Here is an 11,367-nt window from a genome sequence, read left to right on the forward strand (position 1 = left end):
CGGAAGTCGGAATGAAAATTCTGAAAACGGAGGTCGGAAGTCGGAAGTCGGAATTCCGCGTAACTATGCTACCGATGTACATTATGCCATAGGTTTTTTAGTTTTTTCATGATGTCCTTTCATTGACCATGTATGAGCCATACATGCATATATCTGTAAGCTAAATATCTCTAAATAGTATGAAAGATATTTAATCTTGCTTCGTAGAATCATTTTTTTTCGGAAAACAATCAGAAATATTAATTGAAAAGTAATCCTTTCGAGCATTTCATTGTCAGAAGAGGCTGTCTTTTGTAATCCAATTCTGCCCACTCTTTTCGTACAGCGTTTTACTTAACATCACCTTTTTGGAATTATTTGGGAAATGCTTTTTCTTATTTGAAAGATTTTTTGTAGTTAAATCATGAACTGTTTCTTCTGAATTGCATAAATATCTTCCCAACTATATTTTTCCTAAATGATTCACAACTCTTACAACAGAAAACATCGTACTAAAACTGTACTTCTCTCTACGTCACCCATCTCTTCTAATCTCATTCCAGTTCATCTCTTTCCCCTTTTTACGACACGCCTCAACGTTTTTTGTCCCCTTCTTTTATCCGATTTATCACAAATCACACCAACGGCTCAGTGAAACGAAGGAGGTTTATCAATTTTCCATATGGCTGAACTTCATGGCTTCTCCCTCTACTCCTTCGACGTCTTCTTTTTATTCTTTTTTTTCATATCCTTTTCAGCTTCTTACCTTTCTTATGACAGGTCATATGTGTCGTCGTCGTAATCACTTCTCCGGAAATATGCGTCAATCTGTGAACTTTCTTCTTTCCACAGAAGTCTCATTCTGCAATTGAGGTGTCGATTGATTCTTCGCGTGACTTCTCTCTCAAAAAAGAGCTGAAAAAAGGATTATCGGAGGGGAGAGGTGGTGAAGAAGCAGTCGAGAGCAACCACATCGTCTCCTCCCCTTTTTTCTTTCCGACGAGTCGTTTCTCCTGCGCAAAAAGAAGAAGAAGAGAAAAGGGAAAAAGAGGCCAATCTTGTCAAACGTATTAAAAGTGTATTTATAAATGTGTTAATATACATAATATCAGGAGCTGGATTTGAGTCGGGACGAGCCTCTCGCTTCTCAATCCGTTAGTCTTCTCTTCTTCTTTTTCCTTTTTTTCTTCTTTTCTTACTTCATCATCTTCATCTCCACACCTCATCATCATCATTTTCTTTTTTCCTTTTTTCATAACAGATCTCATATTTATTCCATTTTCAGAAAATGCTATTATCACCTGAGCAGTTCTCTCGACTCAGCGAATATGCAGCATGTAAGTGAAAAGTCAAAACGTCCAAAGAGAAAAAAAAAACATAAAAGTGAACACCTGAAATTGAATCTGTTGACTCTACATCGAAGAGAAAATCTAATTTGCAGACTCTCGGCGGAAGTTGAAAGATATGTTGAGCGATTTTCAGCAGGACGGGAAGTTTTACTCATATCTTTCGGTTGATGGACAGGTAGGTCAAATCAGTGATTGAAAAAGAGGAATTCGTGTTGATTGTTGAGATTATATAGATGAAATATGCGGTGGGAGAGAGAAACAAATAGTGTAGTTTATGGAATGGTGGCAAAATAAATATGTTGTTTGTTTTATGAAACATATGGAGCTAGTAGAGTACAAGGAACAAAAAGTTCTTCAGGTAAAATCATGGGTACTGTATAATTGAGACCTGTGAATTTTCAAGTGAACGACAATTATTTTTTTGAATTGTGTAGGTTATATTAAATTCAGTTGATATCCAGTGTAAACTTTCTAGTCTCTAACGATGATCTTTCTGTGTAGAATCCATCTTACTGTGCTCCTGCAACCTTCGCAGAATTTACTTTTTTCAATTATTACGTGTGCTTTGATCTGAAAGAAGCCCTTGCATTGAGTGTTGATTTTTGGAGAGACAAAATGCCGATATTGAGCTGAATGACAAGCTAGATTGTCTTTTTTGACGCAGATCTCTAGACAATATTATCTTTTGATCAGTGTGTCTCTTTTTTCAGAAACTCAGTTACAGGTCAAATCTTTTTCAAACTAGAAACGGTTATGTAGCAGATCACCGACATGAATCTCAAGTTTTTGTTCATTTTCGGTAGTGAACTAATTGAAATACGATCAATTTTGAGTTCAAGAACGGTCAGTTCTGAAATATGAACTTGCTCCGGTCATTAAAACAATTTGATTCATGAAAGTTTCGAGCATCATTCTTTTTTGGAAATGAGGGAAAGCGGTATAATATTTTTTCCAGACATTTTAAAAACCTTGTCTCAACATAGAAGAAGCCTTTTATTGGTTAGTCTAAATGGGATCAGATTATAGTAACTTGGTGCATAGAGATACGTTCATTTGGTTAGATGAACTGATCATCATGATCAGACCACATCTCATCTATTTTCCTTCTCTCTGACGTATTTTCGGTTGCTCTCTGTCTTCTTTTAATTTCCTGACCACCAGGGCCAGCAGCTCTTATCTCCGTTTCCGGTTACCTCAATTCACCCGTTTTACCTTTTTGTTCCTGTTTCCCAATCCTTTAGCTCATCTACTCCAGCATAGCTGTATAAATATAAATTTCAATTTTCCAACCACGTATCAAAAGTGAAATAAGCGGAAATCGATGCGTTTCCCTCTGTTTATTTTTGTTGATGGAGTGAATGTTGAGCTCAAGCTCTGAAAAATGATGAGGTGACATGCGATAGGAGAAAAATGAAAAATGTAGAAGGAGTACAAGAAGAACGAAAAAGAGGAAACGGGGGACACGTTTTGCATGTAATTCATTAGGAATTGCTCGTGTTTATCAAGTGACCAAGACGTTCCGGTCTCAAAGATTTCTTTGCAAAAAAGAGAAAAAATACTTGATTTGTATTTATATAGCAAATATAGATACATATAAATCGAATTAGAATACATTTGAATTTTGAAAAAAATACTGGAACGAAAATATGCGAGAGATTAGAATAGAAATATCAATTTTGTACTACTACAGCTGCAATCGAAAACAAGTGGATGAAAAATAGGAAGGCGGATTTTTCAGACTATAAATATCGATGGATTCCGTGCGTTCCTTATCGATTACTTCGGTGCTGATCTACCCAGTGATCTCGTGGATCAATTGTTCCTTTCATTTTCCAAACCACCCATTAAAGAACGAAGAACAAGCCTATTCGAGGATGCTATCTCCACAGTTAGAGCCAAATTCACAGATACATTATCTGGAAGAATGACTGGGCTGAATATTGCTGGAGGATCAGGACAACAGACTGATAGAAGTACGGGTAGTGAACCACAAGCATTGGTTTGTATCCCAGAAGATGGTAAGGGGAGAGGGCATTTGCACTTTTAGAAGTGTGAGTTGATTCCAGATGTAATGGGACCAAAAGCTGCAACAAATGAATCCCAAGAGCCACGGATTCCATTGAAACCACTCATTTGTACTTTATCTCTTTTAGAAGCAGATACTCCCGAAAATAAACTTGATGGTGAGAGACAAGTCACTTGATCATTAGATCATACTCAATTTTCAGTGGTGTTCCATGTCTATGATTCGGATGGAAATGGGTTCTTAGACAAGTCTGAAATCGACGGAATTATTGAACAAATGATGAATGTTGCAAGATATCAACAATGGGATACTATTGAATTAGAGCAAATTATTCGTCAAATGATGGTTGATATTGACTATGATAATGATGGAATTGTATCGTTTGACGAATGGAGACGAGGAGGTCTCACTAATATTCCACTTCTAGTTTTGTTAGGTTTTGATACGGTAAGTATGGACAACGAAAACCGGCTTGCATAACTTTTTTGGATTCAATAGAGTGCAGTTATAAAATTCATACCTGACTTTTCCTATAACAATATTTTCAGGAAATGAAAGAGGACGGATCCCATGTGTGGCGTCTTCGTCATTTCACCAAACCAACATACTGCAATGCTTGCTGCAGTATTCTGGTTGGATGGGGTGGAAAACAGGGACTCAGTTGTTCATGTAAGCTTTCTTCTTCTGTATTGGTATACCTCAATTCCTCAAATTTCAGTATGCAAATACACAGTTCATGAGAGATGTGTCCGTTCTGCCGCTACTAACTGCATCCGGACCTATTCCAGCAGACAGCAAGGTGAGATTCCGAGAAATTTCAACGCAAGAAATTTGTGTTTCAGACAAGTTATACCATCACTGGCAAGATGCCAATGCTACTGCCAAATGTGTGAAATGTAAAGCTACAGTAGGAGTGTTTCAAGGCAAGGGATGTCGATGGTGCCATAATTACGTAAGTTTTGTGCAGCGGGATTAAGTTAATTAATCGGTGACTAATTATCTCCAGCAACAAACAAACCTAATTTTATTATAAAGGTCACCAGTAATTGCAATATTTGCAAAAAGTGTTTTTCACAAACAAAAAGTGCAATTTGACTCTGATTAGCTTTGTTTTTTATAGAAAGATGACCTTTGAAGTAGGATCACATCCCAAAATGTTTTTAAAAACTTTTTGTTGTCCTGTCCCATTCTCAATTCAGGACCTGTCAGACCAGAAAACTGAAACCATTTGTAGGTACACCACCGATGTATGTCAGCACTTGCTCAAGAATGTGATCTCGGTGCTCTCGTCCATCACATCCTTCCACCGACCCACATTTTCCCAGCTTTTCTCGAGCGAAAAACTTCAACTTCTCTGAAAAATCACAATTTCGGATCTCACAGTGCCAGTCTCCTTCAAGCTATTTCTCCGAGTAACGACTGTCGTCCTCTTCTAGTTCTTGTGAATCCAAAAAGTGGAGGAAAACAAGGAGTGAAAATACTACAGAAGTTTGAGTATCTTCTCAACCCGAGACAGGTTTACGATTTGAGTAAGACTGGTCCGGAGCCCGGTCTCCAGCTATTCTCAACTCTTAAAAACTGTAATATTCTGGTTTGTGGAGGAGATGGAACAATCGGATGGGTTCTCGAATCAATGGATAAAATGACATTTCCACATGGAAGACCACCTGTTGCAGTACTTCCATTAGGTACTGGAAATGATTTGGCAAGATGTCTCCGATGGGGAGGCGGATATGAAAATGAGAATTTGCATAAAATATTGGAACAGATTGAAAAGTCAAGTCTGATTGATATGGATCGTTGGCAGATTAAAATTGAGATTACGGAGAATAAGAATACGAGAAGGGCAAGTGAAAAAGGAGATTCGCCGCCATATAGTATTATTAACAACTACTTTTCGATTGGAGTGGTGAGTTGAAATTTTTTGCATATTGCCAACGTTTTCCTTCCTTTAACTCAGGATGCCTCCATCGCTCATCGATTCCACGTGATGAGAGAGAAGTTTCCCGAGAAATTTAACAGTCGAATGCGTAACAAACTGTGGTATTTCGAGTTGGGAACGAGTGAGACACTTTCTAGTTCTTGCAAGAATCTTCATGAACAGATTGATATTCTGGTAAGATCTCCTTCAATTTTTCGAGACAAACCCCCATAATTCAGTGTGACGGTGAATCCATCGACCTTGGTCAAGACGCGTCACTTGAAGGGATAGCACTTCTAAATATTCCATCAATCTACGGTGGATCCAATTTATGGGGAAGAAGTAGAAAGTCAAAGTCACGGATGGGGTTATTCCCAATGAAAAATGCTGAGAAAATGCAATTGCAGACGAGAGTTCAAGATATTGGGGATGGACTCATTGAGGTAAATTGAAAGAATTGATGGCTCAGCTACATTCCAATTTTGTTACAGCTAGTCGGGTTGGAGTCTGCAATGCAAATGGGGCAGATCAAAGCGGGTGTTCGTGGAGCAAGACGTCTTTCTCAATGCTCTACAGTTGTTATTCAGTGAGTTGCTGGCTTTTATGGAGTTTGTAGTTAAACCAAATCTTATACCCGTATGATAAATTCTCATAAACCCTATTTTTCTTCAGAACCCACAAATCGTTTCCAATGCAAATCGACGGAGAACCATGGATGCAACCCCCTTGTATCATTCAAATAACTCATAAAAATCAAGCAAAGATGCTTGTCGGTGAGTCCTTCCTTATATGTAACTTTTTCACTAACTTCCAATCAATTCTCAGCTGCAGCTCCGCGGAAACGAAGCTCATGGATGCTTCTGAAACGGCAATCCACTAATGATGACAATTAATTTTTTGCATTTAACTTTTTTACCGAAGAAACAAAATAATTTATTAATATTAAAATTAAAATTATAGCACTTTTTCAAAGGTTGAAAATGATGTTTTTGTTGAAAAATGAAAATGGCACCGGTGATTTTTTTGTCAAGACATTCAGGCCTGACTACAAGATGAGGAAATAAGAAACGTCATGAATTCAAAAAAAGTGAAGTATATCCTAGAAAAAAACAGGAAACGTGTAAAAGTATCACATTTAGGAAAGAAACAAAGTGAATTTCCATCAAAGAGATCCGGGAGAAAAAAAGAAAAAGAAAAGAAGAGCACCTATAGTCCCGATTCAGCCCATTGCTCTCGTTCATGTCGTAACTGGGCAGTGTAGAGAGATGGTTGATCGACACGTTTTCGTTTGAAGAAACCGCATTTATATAGAATAAAACTGAGGAGAAGGACTATGAGAATTCCGATGACGACGGCTACCACGATGATCCACCATGGGATAGGACGGGAGTCACCTGGAAAAAGTTTATTAAAGGGAATCTTTTTAAAATCAGAAGTTTAGAGTTGGGACATTGAAAAAAATTCAAAGTGCAGAATTACTTTTACCTGTTTAGAACAGATTTTCAACTTTTTGAGCACACTTCTCACGCTTCTTTTCTTCTACTAACAAACAAGTAGTTGCCAAGAAAACTCACCAATAGTAGGCCTATCGGGATCAGCAGAAGTTGTGACAGACGCTTGATTGTTGTCTGGATTATCATCAATTCCTTGCGAAGAATCCAATTCCAGCCGTCCGAATGACTTCACTTTGACACTTTCCACTCCAGAGAAATCCTCAATGAACGTGGAATTCCACAACCGAGCACGGAAATCCACGACGACTGCAGAGTTGGCATCAATGAAATCAAAGTGACAAACTACTGTGAAGCAATTCGCAGTTTTTTCTTGGCAACTCTGAAAGAAAAGATGTCACTCTAAATATGTAGAATAAAGCATACCAAATTGTGAACTTCTCTCTTGATTCCATCAACTCCCGAGTGGAAGTTAAAACTGAACATTTTAGCAAGAGACTGAACTAATCCTTCTGGTTTCTCTTCATCTCTCGATGTTCTCAATTCTTCTTCATCTGCTTCCTGATAGTCTTCTTGAGACTCAGTTGATCGTTTATACCTGTGCTCTACTCGATGAGGTGTTGTCTCTTGAGTACTGTACTTTGTATTCAACTTGATATCCGCTGGATTCACATATTCATACTTCTGTTCGATGGAACACTTCCTCACTTCTCTCGTTCCATCCGTGAATTCAGTGGTGATAGTTGGAACATCTAAAAGATACAACGCCCATTTTCCTCTTCCAAATCTCGAATGAACTTGATATGGCCAATCGAACTTCGCAATCACATTCCGAACAGTCCATGGTCCATGGTTAGTGATTGTATAATTATGACGAACCATGGTTCCAATATCTTCTTCCAACTCCAATTCAGACTCAGCTTTCGCCTTTCCTCCAAAGAAAACTCTATCAGGAGTACTGATTCCATAAATCTCCAACTCCGCTTTTTTGATAATCTGAACTTCAGCTTCCCACTTATTATCCTTCAACTCTTCCTCTGTTTCCTGAGATGTCGAATTCACGTGAGCCACAAACTTGAGTGCCTTTCCGATTCCTTCAGTTCTTCCACGTGTCAACTTGAATTGAATAGTGAAATGATGTTTTGATGCTCCATTCATTGGATTTCCAAGTGGTAAATGTACGATATTCTTTCCAATTGTCTCTGCTATCATTCGTTTTGCTCCGTGTACTTGTGGCAATTCCAGCTCCTCCTCATTGTATTCCAAATAGAAATTAGCTTGATAAGCCTTTTCTTTTTTGTTCTCCACCGTGAATGTCACATCCAGATAATCCTTTTCGCCGACATTTGAAACATATCCATTCGGAGTTCTGGAAAGAAAAAAAATATTTAGATTAAACTTCTCAATCCAAAATATCTTACAATGGGATATCCTTGAATGTTGCCTTCAACGACAAATCCGTCTGACAAGTGTGATCTTCTCCACAAAGAGTGTTGAAGGGAACATCGAATTCATACGATGCACCGTACTTATTCAGGACTGGGAAGTGCTTCAAATCGACGACTTGGCTTCCTTGCGGGGGTTGAATCGGCTTCTTTTCGTTTCTGCAAGAAATAATAGATGACGTTGTGAAACTAAGCGTTTGTGGAGTTTGTGAAAGAAGATTTCAGTTAGGAACATTTGGGAGCACAAGAGCTTTTGGATGGATGGGGGGAAGGGAAGAACAGTTCAAATTATCCACTCAAAAAAGGGATATGCCTATTTAGATTTGTGAGAATGCCACTAACTTTCAGGTTGTTTTTAAATGACAATCGAATAATTTAAAGGTCTAGTTTTGATCCATTTTAGTTTTATCGACTCTAATTTTCAATCAAAATAAACTGCGCAACACGAAAATTGAAATTACTGTGCTGTCTGCATTTCTAGACAGATTTTCAAAATTATGTTTAGCACTAAAAACTGGTTAGACAGAGTTATAGGAAGTTAAGTAAGTTATAGGAAGTGAGAACGCAAAAAAGTTGTGATCGAAATTGTGATTGAAAGGCACCCATATTAATCACAGCTCCGAGTGGGCGGCCGCGTTCTCGGCCGCGTAGCTCAGCCGGTTGCGGTTTTGAACCCATGCGCGTTCGGCCATGGGTTCGGGACCCATAGAGCAATCACTTACTGAACTTTGAGCCAAAATTTTTTTTTGAGTTCTCACCTCCTTTAAAGCAATTCCAAATACTAACCTGATGCTCACTGTGAATCTGAATTTCAACGGAGTGATCCAATCTTTCGCCTCTTGAACTGGCAAATAGATATTCTGTCGATAAGTTCTCTTCTGAACGTGACTGTTACTTCCACAAGGCCATGAATAGTTGTGTGAATGACTTCCTTCGATGAATCCACGTGCTGTGATATCAGCTCGATATGGAATTGCTTCCAGATTACAAATAAAGACATCAGATGAGAAGTCGACTAATTCAGCACCTCGTGTAGTCTCTTCATCCACATATATCACCATTTCAAGAGGGAAACAAGTCTTCGATCCACGTGGACAGTTGACTCCTTTATCAATATCAATCATTCGAGTCTGCATTTTATGCTTTGCATCGATACTGATAACTGGACGAGCACGAAGAAGAGCCACAAAGTTCTTGGAAGGGGATCCAACAAGTAGATCTGGATATCCGTTATCATCCATATCGGATCCACCAGACAACGAGAAACCGAAAGATCTCATTCCATCTGGAATATTCGGAAGCTCGTTTCCCTTGATAACTTGAGCTGGCTTCTTTCGGAATTTATCGATATTCTTGGTTCCCAAATAAATATAAACTGCTCCTGCGCCATCAAATGCAAATGGTGCTCCAACAGCAAAATCATTCAATCCATTCTTATCACCATCGACGTTTCCGAGTTTTGTAATCGAGAGACCAAATTGAGAATAGAAATCTGGGTTCTTGATAACTTTAGGTGGGTGGAATACCAAGTGAGATTCATGTTTCTGTCGTTGGACTCCCTGAGAGAAATACACATAAACAATTCCTCCAAAGTTTCCATCAATTCCAGTTCGATGTTCGAATGGAGCACCAACAATCAAATCATCAAATCCATCTCCATTCAAATCGACAACTTCAATCGAATATCCGAATGCTGATCCCATTGCAGTTCCATTTATTATAAACTTATCCTCATTCAAAGTAAGTTTCGAACTCGAATCTTGAATAAACGGAAGGAAAATCACTGCTCCATGCTCTCCATATCTCGTTGCTCCCGAGACTACAGTAATCGGTTTTCCATCTTCATACCAGAATCCAAATCTTCCAATATCAACAGAATAACCGAGATAGTCGTGAGCAACGAGTCTCGTTCTGATACTATCTTCTGCTGGTTGATTCATTGTGAACTTTTCGACGACTGAATCGAAAATACTCGCCGAGGATTTCTTTGCGAAAACACCTCCCGTCCACTTTACACTTCCAATCAAACCAGTCACAACGGTGTCCTGAACATACTGATGAAAGAAAGCATTACAAAAAGTGTGTTACCTGAGTAATAGCAGCAGAGAATCCTTCCATACAACCTCCGTATTCATTGTGTCTATCAGTAGTTGGAAGATTCTTTTGAGCGCATGTTGCATATGTGGATTGAAGACGAAGATTGGACTCAAGTTCGTAACAAGCTCCTTGTGGATATGCAGCAGTTTGATGGTAACGGATAAGTGGGGCGCAAACCTGGAATTTTATTTCTAGTACGAAACTGGAATATGGAATTTCCATATGGAGGTAAGAACGCAAAAAAGTTGTAATCGAAATTGTGATTGAGAGGCACCCACATTTATCACAGCCACGAGGGGCGGCCGCGTTCTCGGCCGTGTAGCTCAGCCGGTTGCGGTTTTGTACCCATACGCGTTCGGTTATGAGTTCGGGACCTACAGAGCAATCACTTACCGAACGTTGACCCAATTTTTTTTTGAGTTCTCACCTCCTCTAAGTAAGTAATGGTATCACAGAGTTTTCTTGTAAGTTGGAACCCCTTTTCAATGACGTTTTCCTCTCCGAAAACAAAAGAGATGCTCACCAATGCACTTCCATTTTTTGTTCCCTTCGACACTATCGTTGAAGCCAACAACTGATCATTCTTTCCCAACGGATGAACAGTTCTGCCACGTGTCTCGTTCGGTCGTTTCGCATAATCTTCAGCGTTGTCGTATTCAAAACGCACCTGTTCACACCTAAACATATCGAATTTCAAATCAATCAATCATTTCATTTCCTCCTTCCTCAGAAACGTACCAATGCTGTGATCCAATATTATAAAATGTGTTGATGTCGCAAGAGTACATTGCACCCGCTCGTTCGGTCCCCGTTTGTCCAGACTCGCCACGTGGCGCACCGATCAGCATTCTGGAAACAAGAAGAGTACGGTATTAATGTTTGGGCTCGACTTTTCAAGGTATTCCTGTTCACAACTTTCAAGAAAATTGAAAGAAAAGACTTACACTGGTTTCTCTCCCTTAAAATGTTCTGCAACCGAATATCCAAAGTTAGTCCCTTTGGGACCAAACCTATAGATTGGTGCATAAACATCGAGATTGAATGATTTAACACAGCTGAGACAAACGAGGAATATCCAGCTAATTACACATTTCCGCAT

The 11,367-nt window shown here is 39.0% G+C and overlaps 2 protein-coding genes across 2 annotated transcripts; one reads left to right on the plus strand and one right to left on the minus strand.

Annotated features, from left to right (window-relative positions):
* Nucleotides 1-1,267: 1,267 nt before the first annotated feature.
* On the plus strand, nt 1,268-6,168 carry GCK72_009370 (uncharacterized protein; the record flags this gene model as incomplete). The annotated part of the gene is made up of 14 exons (XM_003113037.2): nt 1,268-1,316; nt 1,421-1,503; nt 3,067-3,346; nt 3,395-3,511; nt 3,557-3,801; nt 3,903-4,023; nt 4,073-4,153; nt 4,197-4,306; nt 4,589-5,263; nt 5,315-5,470; nt 5,515-5,718; nt 5,767-5,861; nt 5,948-6,048; nt 6,101-6,168. 14 exons carry the CDS (start codon nt 1,268-1,270, stop codon nt 6,166-6,168), a joined length of 2,385 nt encoding a protein of 794 aa, XP_003113085.1.
* Nucleotides 6,169-6,481: 313 nt separating this feature from the next.
* GCK72_009371 (uncharacterized protein) lies at nt 6,482-11,367 on the minus strand (the record flags this gene model as incomplete). The annotated part of the gene is made up of 9 exons (XM_053727349.1): nt 6,482-6,669; nt 6,850-7,108; nt 7,153-8,095; nt 8,148-8,330; nt 8,958-10,216; nt 10,260-10,445; nt 10,696-10,945; nt 11,007-11,117; nt 11,213-11,367. The coding sequence occupies 9 exons, from the start codon at nt 11,365-11,367 to the stop codon at nt 6,482-6,484; spliced, it is 3,534 nt and encodes a 1,177-aa protein (XP_053586926.1).

This window comes from Caenorhabditis remanei, chromosome III (assembly GCF_010183535.1).
Source record: "Caenorhabditis remanei strain PX506 chromosome III, whole genome shotgun sequence".
NCBI classification, from domain to species: domain Eukaryota; kingdom Metazoa; phylum Nematoda; class Chromadorea; order Rhabditida; family Rhabditidae; genus Caenorhabditis; species Caenorhabditis remanei.